At 40.1% G+C, this 23,526-nt stretch overlaps 1 protein-coding gene across 3 annotated transcripts in view; it reads left to right on the top strand.

Moving 5' to 3' along the window:
- LOC110175325 (transcription initiation factor TFIID subunit 4-like) overlaps nt 1–23,526 on the top strand; it is a 53,352-nt gene that overhangs the window by 14,747 nt on the left and 15,079 nt on the right. For 2 of the 3 annotated variants that reach the window (XM_055154792.1, XM_020941483.2), the window contains 5 exons: nt 3,734–3,903; nt 6,862–6,992; nt 9,172–9,297; nt 11,189–11,245; nt 21,561–21,683. In XM_055154792.1, the coding sequence (XP_055010767.1) occupies nt 3,734–3,903; nt 6,862–6,992; nt 9,172–9,297; nt 11,189–11,245; nt 21,561–21,683 (607 nt within the window). Of the gene's footprint in view, nt 1–3,733; nt 3,904–6,861; nt 6,993–7,507; nt 7,671–9,171; nt 9,298–11,188; nt 11,246–21,560; nt 21,684–23,526 lie in introns of those variants that run through there. The other variant, XM_055154793.1, reaches the window with a different exon arrangement.

Below are 23,526 nucleotides of genomic sequence, written 5' to 3'. Positions count from 1 at the left end.
TGCTTGGGTACTGAGGGTGGAGATCTGGACTTCTCTGCACACATCAACACACATACAAGCTCTAAATGGGATGCAGCCCACCCACCACCCACAGCGTGCCCCGCTGAAGCACAAGCTTGATATGGAAACGACATGCATATGTATTCATGTGACTGCCGGCTCTATGTCCCCGAGCAAAGCTGAACCAATAACTGAGAGGCTGCTCTTTAGCTTCTGTGGAAGCTAATTACATCTGCTCCATTAATGCTGAGGTATAGTCTGGACTTTTCTGCATTTCATATCTCATTCCCGCCTTTTAATGTCAAACCTGTTCATGGCATTCACATTTGATTTGAGCTTTAATTTGAATTCAATTTTTGTCACATAATACTTACTCTACATCATACTTCTTAATCATACTTCTTATATTTGTTAGAACGTATGGGACTCAGTGTATTGATTTGAATAAAATAAGTCTCAGGTTAAGTACTTCCTTCAAGTAGCAAAACAATTCAAACCAGTTTTTGTATATTAAAGCTTTTGACTGTCACTTCCTCAATGGTAAGTGCACACATTCACCAGCCCAAACTTTGAAGGATCAATTTCTACTCGGACCAAATTGTTGTTGTTTGAATATGAATGTGGTGTGTGTGAGTGATTAGACTGATGGCGCAGATTGGCAGCCATGCTTCCATGAGTCTACCCCAGGGCAGCTGTGGCTACCGAAGTATCTTACCACCTTGAATGTGGATTGAATGAATAATAACTACAGTGTAGCACTTTGAGTGTCTGAGGAGAGACAACATTCCCTGCTTAAACTGCTGCCCCTGCGATTCATAAAGCATCAGATTAGCATGCTTCATGGTTTGAAATATGCACAGTAAATATGAAAGAATCTATATTCACTCTGTGAATATGAAGTGTTTCTTTAACCCTCAAGGACTTTAAAGAACAACAAGTAACATAATACATGACATCATGTAAAACCAAACATAATGTAATTGTTGTAACGAGTGTCTCTAGTAGAATGTTGCTAACATGATAAAGTATTTGTTTGGTGGTAATCATATACAGTTTGGAGATGGGAAAGTTGTTGAGTGCCTTTTTTACCTGAGCTAACATGGCCTCAAGCACTTCTCTTTTTAGGACAGGTCATGTTATTCAGGAGGATGTGATATCCATGGGGAAGAAAGCTGCACGGCCTGGGGCGCAGCAGAGGACATAATGCAATGCTGTGTTGTCTGTGTGTTGTGTTTTTTCAACAGTGGAGGCAAAATTTAAAAAAATGAAAAAAAAAATAGGTGTATGAAAGGGTCCCTCTAATTGTCTTTGTCAACCTCCCACCGTGGTGTCAAGTTTCATATCAGCTTTAAGCAGTCAAGAAACAAGGAGGGCCTCAGTGGGATGGAGTTAGCTGATGGTGCGCTGCCCTAAGAGCTCAGGGCCATCACATAAGCCACACGACTATTGTGCCAGCGATGATGTCATGTTCTTGTTCGTATGACTGTGTAGGTGGACCAGTGAGTGAGGGGTCACCCTGAGTGTGTTTTCTGTGCTCAATTATATCAGCAAAATATAAATGAAATTCTCTGAGCTAAAACTTGATTTGAGTTGTGGGCCCAAAATTAAGTGTCTCAGAATATGAGAATAGTGTATAAAAGCTGAATATTGGGAAGTCATGGTGTCACACCGTAATCACCTAATTAACTGACTAAGTAACTAACTAACACCTGCAAAAGGTCCGTGACCCTTTAAATGGTCTCTCAGATTGGATTGGTGGGCTACACAATCATGTGGAAGGCTGCTGACTGGACAGATGTTTAGAAGACAGTCACTGACACCCTCCACAACAAGGGTAAGCCACAATAGGTCACGCTAAGAAGTTGGTTGTTCAGGGTGCTGTATTAAGGATATTCATAGAAACTTGAGTGGAGGAAAAAATGTGGTAGGAAAAGGTGCTACAAAAGGGATGATCGCAGCCTTAAGAGGATTGTCAAAGAAAATCCGTTCAAGAATTTGGGGAACCTTCACAAGGATTGGACAGAGGCTGGAGACAGTGCATCAAGAGCCACTACACACAGACAAAGCCTGTATTGGGCATGGGACAATGTCAGATGCATCTTACCTGGGCTGTGGAGAAAAAAAAATTGACTGTTACTCACTGGTCCAAAGTCCTCCTTTCAGGTGAAAGCACATTTTGCATATCTTTTGGAAATCTAGGTCCCAGAGTCTGGAGGAAGAGTGGAGAGACAATAAATTCATGTTGCTTGAAGTCCAATGTGAAGTTTCCACAGTCAGTGATGATTTGGGCTGCTATGTTATCTGCTGGTGTTGATCTACTGTGTTTTCCGAAGTCCACAGTCAATGCAGCCATCTACCAGGACATTTTAGCACTTACTGCTTCCTTTTGCTGACAAGCTTTATGGATATGCTGATTTAATTTTCCAGCAGGACCTGGCACCTTCCCACACAGCCAAAGTTATTAAAGATGGCTCACTGACCATGGTGTTACTGTGCTTGATTGGCCTGCAAGCCTGCCTGACCTGAACCCATAAAGAGTTTCTGAGATATTGTCAAGAGGAAAATGAGACACCAGAGCCAACAACGCAGATGATCTAAAGCCCGCTAGCAAAGCAACCTGGGCTTCCATTACACCTGAGCAGTGCCATAGGGTGATTGCCTCCATGCCACGGCACACTGGTGCAGTAATTCATGCCAAAGGAGACCCAACCAGTACTGAGTGCATAGAAATTAGCATACTTTTCAGAAGCCTGACATTTCTGTTAAAATATAATTGCTTTTAATTGATCTTATGTAATTATGTATGTAATAAATAAATAAATACATTTGAGGTTTTCATTATTCATTAGCCTCTATGTGTTAGGAGTTTATATAATATATGGGTTTGACTTTCTGAAATTAGATTTTTTTTTTTAAACTTTATTAATTTCTAATCTAAACAGCATACCAGTCAGTTAAACAAAAATGTGTATTTCTTATAATTCAAAACATTATGAAAAATGTGCAATGAACTTGGATCAAAATACTTTGCAATTTCACATTGCATTTTACATTACAATTTCATTGTCATTATAAGTTTGACTCTGTTCTATGGGCCTTTGTCTGACACTATTGGTCTTCTGTAATAAATATAACATTACTGAATTAATTAATCATTGCAATTATATAGCGCCTTTCAAGACACCCGAAGCACTTCACAGTTTATTGTTCATTCACTTCACACTGAGTGGTGGTAAACTACTATTGTAGCCACAGCTGCCATGGGGTAGACTGACGGAAGCGAGGCTGCGTCTTTGGCCCCTTTGACCACCATCAACACACACTCACACTCCACTTTTTTAGTAGGCAATGTAGGTGAAGTGTCTTGCCTAAGGACTCAGTAACCCACTGTGGCACCTGGAATTCTCGGTGGTCTCCCATCCAAGTAAGGCCTGGCATTGCTTAGCTTCTGAGATCTGACAAAATCAGACTTTGACAAGCTGATATGGCCACACATAACAGGGGAAGGCTGGTGAAAAAGGTTTGCTGAAGCACATCAGGACAGTATGTCCCCACAGTCAACTTCCCAAGTGGTTATTTCCCTTGTGCCATTTGGTCACCCTTCAAAAAGACAGCAGCCAACTCTATTTTTTTTTTGGAGACTCAATTTGAACTCAATTATAACCTTTTAAATACTCATCTAGAAACAAAAAACTTCTTCATTCAGATTTAATCTTTAATGTATTTTTTTCAGAGATGACGATGACATCAATGACGTGGCCTCTATGGCTGGGGTAAACCTCAATGAGGAGAGTGCACGAATTTTGGCTACCAACTCAGAGCTGGTGGGAACCCAGATCCGCTCATGCAAAGATGAAGCCTTCTTACATCCAGGCCTACTCCACAGACGCATTCTCGAAACAGGTGATAATACTGGAAAAATATATGTATAATAAGAAATGTTTGCTGTACAAAGTCTGTAGGTAATCTCTCCTTTGTGCTGACAACATATCTGTACATCTGATTATGCCATCAGAAAAGACATTTTGGATTTAGACTTTTTGTTGCCTTTTGTTTGGCCTTGGTTTAAATTTGATATACTTAACAATTCTTTCACCTCTTCTAATGAATTCTTCAGTGACTGTCTGAACTGACTGAACCTCAGGCACATACATAAATACTTTATGGGTTTATCTTTTGAAGGCTGGCTGTCAGATTGTCCTTTAGTCCAAAGAAGCAGAATGTAGAGGAATGAGACTTTGCAGTAAGTCACTCTGATCATACACACTGTTGCAGGAGCTAATCAATACCGGCAGATAGTTCTAGGTTTGCTTGCAGTATCACATGAAAATGATAGTGTCTTCATTACCGCCTTTGCCATAGGCAATAACTTTTATTGCTTGGAATACACTTCAGGCTCTTGCTGCATGGTGGAACCTGTGAAAATGTGTAATGAACGTTATTACTCAAAATAAAACTGTGCCTAGTATCTTGCTCCTGTGCATCAGATCAACACACAGTGTAATTCCACGTGACGGGAGTCTAGCGCTCTCATCGTGCTTCATCTCAATTAAAGAATCTTTTAGTGCAGCACAGAGGCCCGGAGGTCACGTTTTGTTTCATGGACTCCTAGCATGGTTGTTACCCTGTGACCTCGAGGTAGATCCTTGTTTAAAAATATAAATCTGACCTTGGGGAGGAACCCAGCATGATACAGGGCAGGAGGCTAGGGCGCTCCCTGCTGGGCAAGTGGCACTTATGCAGCTTTATTGTGTCAGTGATTGGTCTAGCCGCACTCCCAACTGACAGCAGTCCAAGGGAGGCTCCCGAGGCCTGCCAGCTCTGTTCAAGCTCTATTTTTTAAATCAACACCCATAATAAAACTTGTGCTCTGTGTTTCTGTTCTGACTCATTGTCAGACAGTGTTGTTAGATTAGTTGGAAAAGTATATAGTGGTTCGAATGATATCTACCAACATCTTTGCAATCTGATTTTTGTTCGGATTGTATGCTGATTTGTGTATTCTCTTTTATTTTGCTGTGTCTCTTTTATTGCCTCGTACCCTTGGGACAAACACCGGTGCCCTCCTCCTTTTGTTTTCTTTCATGACCTCAGGCTTGTCCTTAAACCAGTGTAGGAGTGTTCATTTGTAAAGCTGCACACACTTCAAGCCCCACTAGGCCCAGCAACCACAACACAGGCACAGCATGAGCTCACTACAGCATTCACAGAGGAGTAATGAAATAAATTGAAAATAAATAAATAGCTCCGTGATTCTCAAACTCCTCAGTTTTTACCACTAGGGATGCAACGATACAGTTTTCCAAAGATTCAGTACTTATACATACGTGGGTCGCATTATCTGTTCCATTTTAATACGTTTGATGATGAAAAAAAATATATATCATATATTTTTCCTGCTAATATGTATAATATAATAACACTGATATTAATGAAACAATACATATATTACATACAATACATTACAATACAACCACTGTAAAGTTGCAGTTTATATGTGAAAGATTTAGTTCATTTGGTTCTATGATTTATAGCATTTTTATTCTGTGAAAATAAAAATAGTGCTTTCTCAGGCTAGTTTGTATTTTATAATATGACCAGTCTACTATTAATATAGACTGGGGAGTTACACTATCAGGCTTTTTTTGATGATGATCTCATGATTTCTTTTCTTTTCCTCCTGAGTCTCAGTGCATTCACATGGGCTCCCTGTGTCCATCTCCAGCAGCAGCAGAGACAAACAGTAGCTCCTCCCACACTGCCCTGTTCTTTTTACACATACTGCTTTCTACCATCTACTTTCTGAACACTAAACTATGTTATATTACATAGAAATGTCTCAACAAACAATTTTCTGACTAAAACTTATGAAATTGAATCTGAGAAAAAGATCGCGTATAAATTTGCAGCTGGCATTGTGGGTGCGTATATGAGCGCATTTGATTTAAACCGATGTAAAGTCAAAAGAGATTATAAAGTATTTAAAAATTATCTTTATCTTATCTTTCTCATTTCTGGGACTGTCAACGTAAAATAAAAAGTGACTGAATGAAAGATAAAGTCCACGTCTGTTAGAATATTTCACCTGTAAGTCCCTATGGAGCTGTTTTCATGCCGCCATAACCAAAAGAAATGACAACACAGCGCGCATGACAGGACATGTACATATTGACTGAACATGTGTATCGAATTGTGACACCAGTATCGAATGATTCGATATTACAGTGTATCGAATATCGTTACATCCCTAATTACCACCAAGACAAATGGAAAAGAGAGCTGCACAACAAAAAAGTGCTATATATGACAAGCATGGCCAGTATCATTGTGATTCCATTGTGCGTTTGTGTATTAGTTTAGTGTATTATCTTAATCTTTGTTTAAATGGACAATGTACAGAGACTTTAAGTTACTAAAAACAGAGCTGTTCCATACCAGGTTATACTTAAATGGCTAGTTTCTGTCTGCTTTCCCTGATTTACAGAAATACATTTTACAATACACCAATCAATAATAAAATCAATTCACACTGTCCAGTCTCTGACTCATACACACTCACACAATATAACAAATGTAATACAACTACACATCTCAAACAGTAATGAGCATTTTGCATTTACAAAATCATGAGTTAGCTTGATCTTTTTAAATACATATTAATATACCATTTCCACATTCTACTGTTACATCAGTCCATAGATTAACAAAATGCAAATATACAATGTGATACACATTTTACTGTGTGGTATTGCAGTGCTGGCAGGTTGTATGGAGTGGAATTTTCTGTGCATAATATGTTCTTGTCCCAGTTGTTATGACTGTTGTTGGAATGTACAGGTAACACTTTGATTGCATTCACAGCCAAGAAATATGGAGTCACAGAGGTACCAATGGAGGCAGTGACATTCATTTCACATGCCACGCAGTCTCGACTTCGGACAATGGTGGAAAAGGTCTCCACTATTGCGCAGCACCGACTTGACTCCTGTAAGGTAAGACAAGCACAAGCTTTGACAAATGTGCCGTTAACAACTTTGACTAAAAGATCAGTAATAGTAAGTAATATAAGTTTTTCCTTCTGGTTTTTGCTTACTGCTGACATTGAACTTCACTGAACATGCACATAAACACATTATTAAAAAATAATCAATCACACAAAAGAAAGTTTGTTTGGCAAAAAGGTGGCATATGCCCTCAAGTTTACAGTCATTGGAAGCTTTCTGTGACTTGTGAAAACTTGGGAGCGTATACTTTGTATGCAAGGTTTTAATATAAGAGTCTTTAACTCACTTAGAGTAAAACCATATAACCATATAATTGGTAAACAAGTTCACATTCACCTCCACTTCAGCTCACAGATGCGGGCATAGAGAAGAGAACTGAAGGAAACTTTGAAAGTGTGTTTTTCCAGACACTACGATAGGCGGGAGCGCTGGAGCGGTCCCCATCTTGTTTTGCGCTTTTGCTTTTCATTCGTTTGCTGGCTTTTTGTGGTTTTGTAATTGAGGTTTGTGAGAGACATGGAGCTTTGTAAAGCCACACTGTTGACATCAGCGAAAAAAAAGAAGAGAAAGAAAAAGACCAAAAGACAAAGCGGCCTTAAAGAGCAACCGGGCTTCGGCAGCAGCGGCGGTGGCAGGAGCTACGGCAGGAGTGCAGGCTCAGCGCGGCAACAAAGACTAGTGAGTGGATGAGAGAGGAGGGGGGCAGGAGGGGGCAGAGGGGGGCAGGGGATGTTCCTCGTGTGATGTGCCTTTGTGCTCTGTGCCACCCAGCTTCTCTCACTCATGGAAGCACAGACACCACTGACAGTGATATCCAAATTAAGTTTGAGAGGCAACGTAAAGTTAAAAATTGTGGGAAGAAGCAATTATCCTATTAACGTTTGATGAGCCAAAAAGTTATACATGACTAGTGTCTTTCCCTTCCCCATGAGTGAGATACACAGCATATCAAAAGAAATACCATGAATAGAAGTTGTGGGTGCTGCTGTGTTTAGTATTCTTGTGGTATTCTGCTTGGGGTTGTTAATTAAACCAAATATTTAATGAATAGATAACTTCTAACTCTATTATACAAATTTTTGAGGACAGATAATCTGCACATATAATAATAGTTCATTAGAAGTCCATTCAATAGTTCATCCTGACATTTTATACTATTAATTGTAAGGTTTTTGCTTGTTTCATATTTTTTCCAAAATTGTGCAGTCCAGCCAAAGTTGGCAACAGGTACAATAAACAACTTAAACTAGGCAATTTGTCATGTACTGAATGGGCATGAGTGCATTATCAGCATATTAGTCTACTTACTATTTTACAATATTATCGGGAGGAGGCATTCAACAAACTGTCAAGGCCAGGAATTGTTCTTATGCCGCTGCGGTGACAAAGTGGTCCCATAAATGTGTTGCAGCTTAGATCCATTGTCCATCATGAGTCACAATATACAGATGTTATTCCCCTTGTTGGCATTTTCTCTCTTAATAAAATTGTTGCAATTGGTATGAAATGTTCACCAGATGCAGAAGTAATCCACACATGCAAAGAAATCAACCAATAGATGAAATTAAGATCTACACAACAATGTGTGACAAGTGACAGGCAAAAAAAAAGTATTTGACACATTTACAGAAGATGATAAAAAATATTGTCATATTGATCTCTTAACAACAGGCCTCTTAGCTATAACTTATAGAGTTGCTTTGTAGTCTTGGGTATTCTGTGGAACTTGGAGCCAAAACCAGTTTGGCCATTTTGTTTCGAATTTGAGGTGCAATCACTGTTATCAGAAATGGCAGAAGATGCGAATGCTTCAGGGATGTTTGCCCTTCTGACATTACATCTTCACATGGACACTAAGGAGCTCAGTCAGTATCACCATTGGACCATTACTAAGGTTTTTCTTGTTGAATTGATCACTTTGGCTGGCGAACCAGTTCTTTAATGATAAAACGACTATTGCTTTGGTGAAACATGAATTGAAAAATTTAAAATGAAGTCAATAGCACCTATGAAAAAAATGGTGATGGTCCAATAATACACAGCCAATTTACAGCCGCTGTAAAAAAAAAAAAAAAGACAATGATCTTTAGCAGAAAGACCAATTCTGGATGAAAGACATGAATTACCCTTGTGCTTATTGTAGTTCTTCTCTGTGTGTTCTGCACAGGAGGACGAGAGCTATGAGCAGACTGCAGATGTGCGTTCCCAGCTCCGGTTCTTCGAGCAGCTGGAGAGAATCGAGAAGCAGAGGAAGGACGAACAGGAGCGAGAAATTCTACTGAAAGCTGCAAAAGTATGCTTTTGTTTATAAAGCAATATCCCTATGCAATAGTGTGTGTTTGTATACAGTTTCACGTGTGTGTATGTTTGTATGTTCTTTTGTGTACGCAGCTGTGTGCACGTCTGTATATGTCTGTGTACATCTGTGGGTACGTCTATGTGTTTGTGTGTTAGCTAGGTGTACATCTGTTTGTGAGTCTGTGTGCGTGTATGGTGATGTGTACTTGTGTGTGTACGTGTATGTATGTCTGTGTGTATGTGTGTGTACGTGTTTTTATACGTGTGTGTGAATGGCTGTGTACGTCTGTGTGTATGGCTGTGTGTACATGGGGGTATATATGCGTGGGTAAGTCTTTGTGTGCGGCTGTGTGCACAGCTATGTATATGACTGTGTGAATGGTTGTGTGCACGGTTGTGTGTATGAGGTTATACTACTTGCTCTGGTCCTGATAGATGAATTAGAGTGTGACACCAGTGGTTGAAGTGACCTCTGCGTGTCCTCTCAGGCTGCTGGCCTCAGGGCTCCTCTGTCCTGCCTTTCTCCCCGGACACGGCGAGGAGAGGGCAAGTGTCCTGTAAAACACACAAGCCCCTTGTATCCCCATGTTAAAAGTATTGACAGCTCAAGTGAAATAGAGCATCAGATGTACAAAGATGAGCGCAGGTGTATGAAAATGTAAATACATTGTAGCACAAAAAGTAGTTTGATTAACAGTCAAATCACAACCTAAAACCCTTTAAAGCCCCTTTTGTCACAAAATTTCTTGAAAAAATATTCAAAAAGAGAGACCTCAAATCTTCCACAAATGAAAATGCCCTGTAGTGCAACATTAGGACAAAGGTGGGTTAACTTAATTAATTTTGAATGGAGCCAATGTCCCAGTAAAAATCCTCATTGCAGCACACCTTACTGTCTTAATTGCACCATTACACTCAAGTCTTCCTATGCAGGATATTAGACTATCTTCTGGTTGATGAACAGAGACCACCAAACCTCCTGCCCATTTACGTCTGTCACGTCGCCATGTTTGTTTTGGTTTGTTTGGCCGTTTCAAACCTTTGAGCCCACACAAACACAGATGCGGGAGCTGTACAAGATGGATTCTCAGAAGTTTAAGAACTCAGTACTCAAAGACCCTCTTTATTAAAGCCATTATTTTGAGTTTAGCTTAAGTACAGGACAGATGTAATGCATTGTATTGCCAGAATATATATATATATATATATATATATATATATATATATATATATATATATATATATGCTGGACAGAACAGGAAATAGGAACAGGAAAAGCACTAGCTACTCTGGCCACTTTGCCCTGTAAACAGTCCACCTCCCAGATAAACACTGGGTTTTAGCAAAAGGCGGCATTCAGGAAAAAAGCATTGAATCACAACATGATGATTTAATCAAAAATAGCACAATGTCAGATGGTTGGAGCACAATAAAACAATTTTATCGCCACCTTACCCAGCCCTAGTTGATCATTAAAATAGTGGGGAGATGTTCTTACACCTGGATTACATACAACACATTTCACAATGACTCAATACAACATACACAAAGCTACCGTTCTCACCAACACCCTTTGCCCTATATGTGAGTGTGTGTGTATGTGTGTGTGCTGGCTTGTGCAGAATTTTTAATAACCTCTTTTGATTAGAATCCCCCTCTAGCGGCTTATTTAGGCCCGGATTTGGAGCGGGTGTAAAGGCCACAGCCCCCTGAGGGGTGCTCCATTGCACCTCTCTGAATTCAAATACAATGTCCTTGACACCCGAGTATCCTGTTCCCATTTTGCACTATTTTTGCAACAGCAGCAGCAACAGATGAATAGTGAGGGAGGGGGTCTCCTTAAACCAGCTGTTAACCTGTGTCTCCCACCTCCCTTTGCTCCACAGAGCCGCTCCAGGCAGGAAGACCCAGAGCAAGCACGACTGAAACAGAAAGCTAAGGAGGTAAGCTGTGCCGAGATCATTACCCTTGACATTTCCTCGGCTCATGTGTATTAATTTTTCATGCCTCTCTCTACATATGTAATGCCATTTAAATCGGACTTTTAAAAAAGTTTTGAGGTATTTTTCATTTTTGATGGACAATGATGCTCATATTATTTACCATACCATGATGCTTATGTTATTTGTTGAGTCATGATTCTCTAGGCACAGAACAATTCTGAAAAAGATGCCTAAATGGGTTTTGTAATTTGTACCAGTGTGTCACTGCAATATGGTTTTAAAATGTCATAATAACATGAATGGGGCTAAAAACTGCAGAAGTGATAGCATTGCCTCGTCGTAGTGGCAGTTTTGACAAGTTGCTATGCTACATTTTACATGTATTACTTGGAGTCTTAATTCTTAATAATTACAACTAAGTACAGGGATGCAGGTGGAGTAAGAGAGCGGGTGACAGCAAGAATACACTAGTGTACGTGAGTGATTAGTGTCCAAAGAGCACCACACCTTTATTCCAAATATTTGGGATTGTTTGCTGCTATGCCTGACCTCCAAAGTTAAAAAGGCGTAGATAATAATTCATAGTTGAATGCTTTCGTTTGTTAAAGGAACACAAATTCTACACTGCATCAATAACAAACCACATTCACTTTTTTTCTCTACAAAGAATGTTTTTTGTGGTTTAATAGACCCTTGCTGTTATGGAAATGAAAACACATTATACTTTTACGTCCCTTTGTTGACAGTACAATGCTATACGCTGTCATACTAAGTTGAGGACTTCAATAGTAAAATCCCAGTGGAACTCAAAAGTAGACCATCTTCTTTTTGTGGTTGGTTTAAGTTGTTTACGCAAACAGCACAGTGATGTCACAATAGAACTTTGCATTTCTTTTTTCCTTGTTTACTCCAGAAGAACTTCAGTGGTTGATTTTAGTGCTTGGCTTGCTAACAGAGATCAAGAGGTGTGTGTAGTGTTCCGAGTCAGTGTAGACAGGAAGAAGAAACAGGCAGCACCATTCACCTGTTGTTGTTGATGTGCAACTTGTGGAAGCTTAAATGGTTACCACTGTGTGTAGGCTTTTATAAAGAACTTTCGTCCATTCATGTAAAGTTTGTGTTGAGAATGTATAAAGTTTATCCCCAAACTGTGTTCAACATAGTAATTTGACCTGACAGCTCTATAACCATTTGCACTGAGAAGTATGAAGTATGCTTGACTCAAGGGCAAACTATTGTTTAGAACATTTAAATGTTAAATTTTTAACACCATTGTATTTTGCTGAACTTCTGACCGACCTTCAAATGACAAGTGGACTTTCCTGTCCTCAGGTGTTGGCAGTACTGTGTCTTTGCTCTGCCTCCTCTGTGGACATCTTTTGAGCAACATTGAGCTCTGCAGCAGTTAAGAACATTCAGAGTAGATCTCAGCCTACCCATAAGCCCCACATATGCAAATGAGGGCGCGTAATAGGCAGTGCGATAGGTTTGCCCCAGGGGCCATGTGATCAAAGTGGATCTCCTCCCTGTTAAGTGGCAGTCCGCTCATCATCTGGATACGGTCAGATTAGCTCCTCGTGTAGAGACGCATCACACACGTATGCACATTTTCATTTTCATCAGGAATTTTAAGAAGGCGGTTTAGAAATTGTTACTTTATGTAATGCTTTCCCCACAAGAAAGTGAAACTCCATGTAGCCCTGCAGCACACAAGCGCACATACACAACCATGTACAGCCACACTCCCACACCTATTTCTTTTTTGCTTAATGGCCGTCGTTTCTCAGCCCCCGTGCCTCTCTGGTTTTCATCACCTGACTGGCTCAAGGGGACAGAGCTGGCTGTTTGTGTCACTGCGGAGTCTGTCGGCAGCTCACACATCTGTGCAAATTTCATCAGGATAATGAGCCCAAGCTACTCTTCCAGGCGACGGGCAGAAGAGCCAGCCTCTCCTACAGCCCCTCTGCACTGTTCACACACATAAAACGGAGCCTGCAAACAACGATCATTTGGGCAAGATGGAATTACAGTGTGTTATATACTTGAACTAAAGTGTTGGAGCATAAATGATTTGGTTTGTTTGTGGAACCACAGGTGTAGTGCATTGTGGAAGTTAATGTTCACTGTAGTGTCTACACAGCTGCTTATCAAGTCTATAAAATGAAAGATGACATTATTTCTAACACCATTCTCTGTGCATGATGGCTGGATTGTTTCCCTTTTATTTTTAAAAATGAGCCTAACAAATGAAAAAACTCAACTAAAATGGCAAATCATATGCCAATAGTATATAGTATAAATGTATATTTAATATTAATGCAGTATGTTGTGTGTGCAGTACAAAGAAGATACTGGACTAAGAAATAATAAAATATGAAATTAAAATGAATGCTTTTTTTTCTTTTTCCATGAATAGACAGTGCAACAAGTTGTCATAATTATAGCAATTATTATAGCAAGACAAGTATACTTGATGGATATATCCATATCTGGTTTGAGTGGTTGAGTGTCATATACTATTTTCATAATTTGTATTAAATATATATTTTATTCATATATTTTTATATTCCTTGTATGTCTTCTGGACTAGAGACTTAAGTTTGTGTAATGTGTTCTAATGAAGCTAGTGGCTTAAGGTGTCAAGTCTTGATACGTATGTCATTCCTTCACAGCTTCACCAGTGTTTAACCTACGACTGTATCACTCGTAGTCCTGGCTGTGGAGAGGTTTGTGTTAGGGAGAAACACAACAGTCTAGCGCCTCTTGTTTCCTCTTTTCACTACCATTTGGCCGAAAGGTCAGATGGGCTATTTCAGAAATGCCCCCAGTGAAAATCAATGGGCAAATCGTGAAGCTCAGTTCCCGTTTGTTGTCGGTGGTAGTGGTTGTGGGTCTGTGTGTTTTGTCCGCTCCATCACCGAGGCAGGAGGGCAGGCAATGCCTAATCATTGAGAGCCAGAGAATGGGCGAGAGGGAGGGACGGAGACAGAGACGACGACTGCAGGGCGAAGGGAAGAGGGAAGGTAGAGATCGAGAGGGAGTTATGGCCAGTGGAGATACATCACTATGTCAGACACACAGAAACACTGCAGCCAGAGATTCATCATCACAACAGCATCTGCGGGCACAACTGGACACAGGAAACAAGTGAACTGAGGAAGAGGAGGAGAGCGTGGACAGGAGAGGAACGAGGAGGGAGAGGGAAAAAGACAAATTGGCCACAACAGCTGGACAAATTTGGCCAACAGCTTTTGCTTGGGCCAGGTCAACTGCACTAGCAAACCAGGTCAATGCAAGAATACCAATATTTCTACTCAAATGTGGGCTGGATTGAACTGCTAAAACTGCAGATATGGGCCAGACACTATAAAATGGACTAGTCTGACACGCTTACTGTGTAAACATGAACTTTTACAACCTGCATTTGGAATATATTGTATTTCCCTGAAGGACAACTTATACTGTCTGATCTGAATTATTGTTGTAATTATGTAGACAATAATTCTTACAAAAATAAAAGTATTTAATAGACTACATTAAATCAAGTGTCCATCCAAGATCCCATTGGCAGTAAAACAGTAAACAGAAAATCAAAATCACAATTTGAATTAACGAAATTGTAAAGTCTCCAGTTTTTGAAGAAGTACCATAATTTTCATTCACAAACAAGTAATATCCTGTCTTATTCTGCATAAAACAGCTTACCCTGTAATTAACATCTCTATAAACATGTTCTAAAATGTGATTCTTGTATTAGTTTATCATTTCATATTTTAGTTTTTAGCCTTTTGTCAGTTCTTCTGGACACATTTATAATGTAAGCTTTGAACAGAATCCTTTCATTAAAACATAAACTTGCTAATTTATTCAGTATCACAAAAAAATCATTTTTCCCCAGATCATTCAAGGATGATGATTAACATGATCACCTCAGCTCACTGTCATTATGGAAGCATGATGTTCCAGCAAAACCAGAATGGTTCAAATTGGATATTTTTTTTTTTTACTGCCTTCAATTATAAGCCCTAAGTTGATGCTCTCTTAATAAATGATACCAATGCATATAAATTAGCTTCCTATACATTTGACATAAGCATACCAGTGGTCAATGTCATTATGTTTACCTTTATTTTAAACCAGAAGACAGATTATCTTTCTGAACATAGTACATTTTATTTAAATGTATGTGTACACAAGGCATTAATGCACATATCCCTGTTTTTGGATTAGCCTGGCATCCTCCACAAGTGACCAGGTCATGGAGAGAGTGGAATCCACCCACACTGAGTGCCCTGTCAGCCAGAGCCTCACACTTCTCCAGAGAGGGTATGCTTTTGGGTCAGAGGACAATGGGGCAGCCACTTAGTTTTTATTAAGCCAGTTATATCTGCAAGTTCATAGGCTCCCATCCTCTGGCCCTCTACAAACTGCTCAGCTCAAAGAGGCACTCTTTCCCTGTCAGGCAAGCCCCAGGGCAGCAGCCATTTTCTCTCTTTTCTGCACAGAGCTTCAAAAAGAATTCCTGCTGTTTTGCGTGTCCCAGTCTGTACACATTATATTCTGTTTCTTGCTGCTCACCTTAAAGCGACCTTAAAGATCATGCTTGTGGTGGCATACATTTTTGTTATGCAATTATTATATATTTTTTCTGCATTTGTTCTCTAACTGTTTGTGATAATTGAATGATCACTGGATGTAGGTCTTTTGAAGATGTACAGGGGGCTAGTGTATGGAAAGTCTATTTTTATTTGCGGCTTTGTTGTCAGTGCACTGAACTTCCGCTTCTTTACCACCTCCAGACATATTACAAGAAAAAAGAAGTGGGCTTTAAAAGTACCTTTGGAGTTCCTGTGTGTTTTCAAGTAGTACAAAGTGCCGTAATGAGAGGAAAACAACAAAAAGGAGATTTTGCCTCAGAGGAAGATAGCTCGTCTTCTCACTCATAAGCCTGTAGGTTCTCTTTTCTCTTTGTGTAGCACTCCTTGGGACCAGAGCGACAGGGGAATTGGGTGTGCTGAGCTATGCTGGTGGCGAGGTGCCAGCCTCCTTTGCTTGGGATATGAGTGAGCAGGAGGCAGGACACATTTCAATTAGGCAAAAATACTGTACACCCTGGTATAGTGGAGAAAAACACCTCTACAGCTACTGTGGCAGCTCTCTCTGACCTCTGCCTGATCATTCCTCCTACATACCGCTATTCCACCTTTTCATTTAAAAGTATCATTTCAGTGGAATGCAGAAGGGAAGGACAGTAGGGAGGGTCTGTGAGAGGTGATGCTAAGTGTGCCAGCGTGGCCTGCATGTTCCATTAGATTGTCATGTTGGCTAATTAGAGAGCGGCAGCATGATTCACCTTGTTAATTAGGAAGACTTGCACACCATGTGCCTGAGGGTGGTGGAGGCAAGAAGAGCCCAGCCTCAGAGCTCGCCAGTCGCCTGCTGCCTATGAAGATTCTCCTTCTCATCTACCTTCTTTTCACTTGCTTTTTTGATTTGCAAATGAATAAATCATTGAGACCGTCCTCTCTCCAAGTGTGAATATCTGAGTTCTCATCTTTTCCTGGATGCAAATTAGACGTGATCAATAGAAGGTGACGAGCAGCGAATCTAAATCTCAAAAAGAAAAGAGACGGGAGAGAGAAGAGTGCTAGACGAAGCATGGTAGCAGAGAATGAGACAAAGTGGGAGAACATTTAAAGTAGGAGATTTTCCTTAGATAAGCAGTATTTTTAATGATCACCTCTAACACTTGTCACTCTGGTGGAACCCTGACAGTATATGCTTTTTGCTGATTCTGTCTGCAATATCAGAGAGTGCAAATAGTGTATATGTACAAAACATACATTTTCAAACCTTTTTAATTTTATGTTACATACATTTTCGCAGATATTTTGCAGATATCTTGTAGATGAAAAGGAAGTGTGAGGTTGTGGTAGTGACTCTCACATAATGGCCTTAGCTGTGGGCACAGCTCACAGCTCTAAATAATTGGTCCTTGTCCCTGCAAACTTCTGACACATAGAGCTTCAGAGGAAAGGAAGCAGTATGAGGCCAAACCCGCACAATACAATGCATTATACAAAATATAATCAAGAAACCAGTTAAGCACATTATTTTGTATGACTTTTAGGGAACAATAAAAATTACTTTAATTTATTTAATTTGTGGATGTATAATGGAGCAAAAAATCACATTAGCCACACAGTAAATTTGCATTCCATGCCTAAGATAATCATATGCAGTCAAATTTTATGTAAATATAACACATAGTTTACTTTGAAAGTAAGGCCATACTGAGGCTTTGTCAGTCGTTAGTACAAAGAGGCTGAGCTGGACTCTTTACCGTTCAAGTGCAGATGGAGAATAGAAAGCTGATTGGTTGTTGCAAATGGTCTTCTCCCTGCAGCAAACTAACTGCCAGGCAATTCACATAAAGAAAGCCCCAAGATGTAGCTAGCAGATGTTCATGTAATGTTGGCCATGTGGGTGTCAGGTGAATGAGATCCATGCAATAACAAAATGCAAATACTATCACATAGAGTAAGTAAACTGTCCCTAATTTTTAAAACACACCATTGTATAGATACTGTTGAAAAGAAGGTGAAGTTACTGTCTAACCTGGGATGTCCACTTGCACTCAAGAGTGTTCGTAGAGTTTTGCTTATACATTTAGTTTTACAGGCTTGTTGTTTGAGGTTAACAGTTGGACTTTTTAACAGTTGGAGTTTCACAAGCTGCACCTTTAAACCTTATAGCGTCTTAACACACTGCATTTAAATTACACTGATATGTTTCAAATATACCAACCAATCCAACTACATTTCTAAAGATATTTGGGGTGGTCCAAAAACAATTCATGATAGAAACGTTACTTTTTTAGCTGATAGATGATTGATCTGATTGACTGACATGTTTTTGAACAAATCCCTGTTGCAACCATCTTGATTTATGATTGTATTAGAGAACAACTATATAAAAATATCAAAAATATAAAATTCAAGATTTTTTTCAACAGTCTAAATCTACAAGAGGATAGATAGCATTTATTGCATTTGGTTCTGATGTGATCATTGCTATACAATGTACAATTTTGCTTGCATTGTAGATGAATGTCGAGTGTGGAATGAAGTTAGTGCAGGGCTATTATCAGAGATTAGACGCCTGCTGGTGAAAGCATCATAATATGTATGCATTAGGGCTATTTGGTGAATGAAACAGCATTGACCAGAAGTGGCATATGTTATGTGTGTATAGCGAGATGCTCCCTGCTGTGCCCTGTTGGACCAGAGCTGGGTGGAGGAGGGGTGTAAGACCCACTCCAAACCCACAGTCTGGCTTTTGTACTTTGGTCTTTGTAGGGACCAAAGCCTTTAGCTTCCTTCACAGCCCTTGAGCCGTTCTGACGTCAAGCAGAGCATGTTCTGCTCTACCAAGGACATCTGTCTGTAAGCGTCTGGACGTCCGCAAGCAACCCCTCCAGCCACTGGGGGGGGGGGGGGGGGGTTTAAGATTTGAGAATGGCAGGTTGCTCCTCATGACTACACTGAAGTGATTTCCACACTTTGGACATCTTTGCATCATAGTAGGGCATTTACTGTGCTGCTCATCTTATTGCAACAAAGCCCTGTTATCTGTTTAGGTTCTGACAGACATTGTTGCAGTTACAGTGTCAAGATGTCAAATAGGTTTGCAAAATGCTGGGAATTTTCAAAGTTGGAAATTGTCCATGGGATCTCAAAGGATTTTATGGACACAGTGACTGGAATGCAGTGGAGAGTGTATGAGTTAATGAAAATATACAAGGAATTACCTATCTGAAAGTTGTCTGTTGAGAGATGGACATGAACTGGACCTTAATAGCCTGATTTATTTACAGTACATTTACTGCAACTCTGTGCTTTCTCTATAACACCCAAAAGACTGACAGTGTCAGATAAATCTTTATCTGACCACTTGAGTTTGGTGAGGTCCAAGTTAAAATACCCTAATCTTCTAGGCACAAATGTTTGTTTCTTTGTGATGAGACAAAAACACATAACTTCTAATAGGACTTTGATAAAGTGACAGCAACTGTGCTGAAAAGGCAGAAGGTAGATTTAAGTTCCTGCAGAAATCCATGACATGTTCTTCTGAATAAGTTTCAGTGATAATAATAATTATTATTATAATTGCAAAGTTCCTTTCTTGCTTTTAAATTACAAAGAAACTATTGGGATTTGGTATTAATTTCACTTTTATACTTATTTCATACATTACCTGACCTTTGCTGATAATTGGAGTTACTATGTCCATTTCTTAAAGGCCATTCAGGCTGTAAACAATGTGATTTAAGTGACTTGAGTTGCACACATCTTTGATTGATCCAACCTGGCAAATATATGCGCTTTACAACTTATTTTTTCCAGCTGCTTCATGATTACTGACCTTTACTACACAATATTACCTTGTTTCAAATTTTGATAAATAGCAAAATATGTGAACGAATTGTTTGCCTGTCTGTGCCACATTGGTGGCTGTATTCTTAGCATTTTTGATATTTGTAATGGTAATTGTTCAAAATGTCTCATTTTGATTGTTGTCACACTAGTCTGCTCACTGCTACTGTCCTAGAAGCACAAACAGCTCTTTTGGCTAAAGCAGCATTTGTCTCCTGTGAGCAATAAAACAAAGGTAGATTGAAAAATAATGGTATCAGAATGGCACAAAAAAATCAGTCCTCCGTGTCATGGTGGCTTCCTTACGGTCGGGAAATGTGGAAGGTCTGCAGATGGTACAATGAAGACTTAATTTATCTTATAGTCATAAATCTGAGAATGCAGGCAGTAGCTTTGGGCATTGGAAGCCCATGTCTGGTGCCAACTGCCAGGCAGAGATGCCGGCATCCTGGTGCCATCAGAGAGACAGTGGTCCTATCTGCCCCACTGCACTTTCTGTCAGTTTATTTCTTCAAGGGAAGGCCTAGAGAAATCTTTTTTTATCTGTGAACCCATACATGTTTCCTATACATGTTGCTCTTTGACTGGACTAATAATGAAGTTAGTTTCCTTTGGCCACTGTACATAAAATCTAATTCTATTAATTACTTGTACTGTGAAGAAACCCCAGACTTAAACCCATTATTATTATTATTATTATTATTGCCTAGTATTTTAAACTATGAATTAAAATGTAGTGTATTCTTCTGGTTTGCTCTTCTACTGTATTATTTTCTCTTCTTTGTGTTGTCAATGTGTTTGAATCTTTCAACAGCTCCGCCATGCTAAATGTGAAGTGGCAACACCCTAAAGGGCATGCCTTGCCAGTGGGCTTTTCAGAAAAAATCAGAGGCAACTGCATGCACTTTTTAGATTAGACTTTGTACACCAAAGCAACCTTTTACAGAGTGCCATCTGAAAGTAACATGAAATTTTCTCCTGATCAGACAACATGCATGCCTCACACAAACAGCAGCACCCACAGAGCACATGCTGTGCGCTAACATAAAAGAACATGAAAGACATGAAAGCGCCCATCGATTGTCCCTGTTTGCTTCAATCCGGGCCTCTCTCCCCCAGCAGGCAGTCACGCAGGCTGGCTGGTGGGTAGACATTCCCTGTGCTGTGGCCAAGATTGATAGTGTGCACTGTGTGTGCATGTTGGAGAGAGTGCTGACACCCTCTGTGCCATGGCCCCGGGCTGTCACACGTCCAGCCAATAGAAAGGGCAGCTCTTAGCGTCGCAGGCCTCCCCCCCAGCCCTGCAGCTAGACATGACATTACTTTGGGCAGTGCCTCCCCCAACCTCCCCCTTTTATACAGCATCAATTGCAAAAAGTAATTGGCAATGAAGCCATATGACGTGATCCCTTCTCTCACATGTACATGCTTTCTGATTTGTGTTAATGATTTAAAGCAGGTTACCAATTTCTAACAGATTTCTTAACATTTTCTCCTGTCCATTATTCCTCACTCTCAAATATATATTTTATAGTGTATATGTATTATGATAATATTCATTAACATTAACAATATGAGTAATAGTGTTGTTACATTATTGGACCTTGCTAGTAAGAGATGTATACTGCCAAAATTTAACCTGGGGTAGGTTAAGTTTTGGGAGTATACATTTCTTACTAGCACTGCTGGTATCTCATAATGATATTAGGAATGCTCACCTCAGCACTTATAGCTAGTTCAGGGACAACAAAATTTACATAGTTATAAATGCCGTAAATGTTCCTTACTCTGAGGCTATATGGAATAGTATAGTATAGTATCCACTGTGCTATTGTCTGTTGTGTTAGTAAAGAAAATGTCTTGTCTCTTTCTTTTCACAGATGCAACAGCAGGAACTAGCGCAGATGAGACAGCGAGATGCTAACCTTACAGCCCTAGCAGCCATTGGTCCACGTAAGAAACGGAAGCTAGACTCACCTGGGAGCACACCATCAGGGACAGAGGTAATGTTAACCTCTCAGAAATTTCACACTTTCTAAATGGTCTTCCCAAGGAGGAAGTCAGATAAGTCTTTAATTTATCCAGAAAATTAAGTGTATATTATTTGAAGTAACTGCACTGTTGGTTCCCTGAATAATTCCATCATTGGTAGAGATCGACCAATATGTTTTTTTGGCTGGTACTCATACCAGCCATGTTTCATATCCCAAGCAACCAATATCAGTTAGCCCAAAACAAAATATTGGGCTATGCTAGAAGCCAGTTACTGATACGCTGAATCAGCCAACCAATTGATTGGCTTGTGTTTCTATATTTTACTGTCCCTGACAATAAAGCAGCATGCACTTGCATTTGGGAGTGGGATTTGGACAGAGAACAGTGACATACTCAACTGTGACTTGCCTCATCTGCTCCTAATTAAACTGAACTGTTGCAGAGGATCTGCTCCTACTCAACATGTAGTGACTTAAGCATTATATTTCATACACACATAACCAAAGTCTTTAAGTAATTTTTCCCCTTGGACATCATAGCATTCACATTCATCTGTAAACATGATGAATGTTAAATCAAACTGAATTTTGAATGCCAATTGGTCATTTTAATAACCTGCTTATTGAGCTGCATCCTCTCATCCTTTGCCTAGCAGCAATATGCTGTAGAGAAGCATAGCAATGGAGCTGGTAAAAAGCATAAATAACAAAATAAAAGCATTACTTCTGGTCCTTGAGTACAGTGCCTGCCTCTTTCAGAATGGTTTAGCCTGATGGGCAATAATCCTACCTTACGCATTTTCTAACAATGCTTTCTCAAACTGAGGTGCCTGATGTAAACATGTATAAACATTATTCTAGTATATTCTTCCCCCTTTGTCCCCTTTTTAATGCTGCATTCATGTTGATTAGAGGGCCATAATGAATTGAAGTCACACCACCCCCCTCTAGTGTGGTTGTGGAGGGCGGAGGAGGAATCTTAACTTATTTTCACTTGGTTTTCACCTCCTCACATTTCTTCATTTCACATGGGCTGGAAGTGCCGGCGGCGTTCTCTTTCCCTTCTCCAGAGCAAAGTGAATGTGACTTTTCTAAGGGGGTCACAGGATGCCTGCAGGCCTGTGGGTGTTACTGGACTGTTGCCTGCTCTTAGCTTCACTGAGGGGCTTGTCATAGATTTCATCTCCACTGAAATGAGCCGGGGGCCCTGGCCAGAAGCACAAGCAGCCAACGTTATGAGGGCCCACGCTGATTATTTCCCTCTGACATCGCATCCTGAGCTTTCCGCATTAATCCCAAACAAAGGCAGCCCTTCAGTACTTTGCCAAAGCTCAAATTAGGAGCCAGATAATGGCCATGCTGGGATCCCACATAAGCAGAGTCCCAGTGAAATCACTCCTCCCTATTTCTTCTTCATTTGGTTTAGTTACTAATCAGCCCACCTTTCCTCTGTGTGTTGGAACTCTAATGGAATTCAGGTGACAATTTCACTCAGTTCTCTCAAACCCAGTTGCCCCTGCACTTGGCTGGGCTTGGGTATGTACCTGTATGGCCACAGGCTTTGAAACTGATACCAGTCTGTCTCCGGTCTGTTCTACTCAGTGAAAAGGAAACACTGAGGTCTTAAGGGGCTCCCTCCTCATAGAGCAGTAGATCCAACCATCCAGTAACCAGTCTCTGTCAGGACCTCTAACCACTGATAGACAGAGACATGCACATCCAATAAAAGTTCTGACTGCGTGCTGGATCCAAAGACAAAAACTGTGCAAAAGAAGAAACAGACCTACTCTGCAGTTTTTTGAAGCTCCCAAATTTTTGTTTTTGTGACATTTCGGGTCAAGCCTTTCTTCAG

Source organism: Boleophthalmus pectinirostris, unplaced genomic scaffold (assembly GCF_026225935.1).
Source record: "Boleophthalmus pectinirostris isolate CB_2022bp ecotype Guang Dong unplaced genomic scaffold, ASM2622593v1 HiC_scaffold_19, whole genome shotgun sequence".
In the NCBI taxonomy this organism is placed as follows: domain Eukaryota; kingdom Metazoa; phylum Chordata; class Actinopteri; order Gobiiformes; family Gobiidae; genus Boleophthalmus; species Boleophthalmus pectinirostris.
This window is presented reverse-complemented; position numbering and strand designations above follow the sequence as displayed.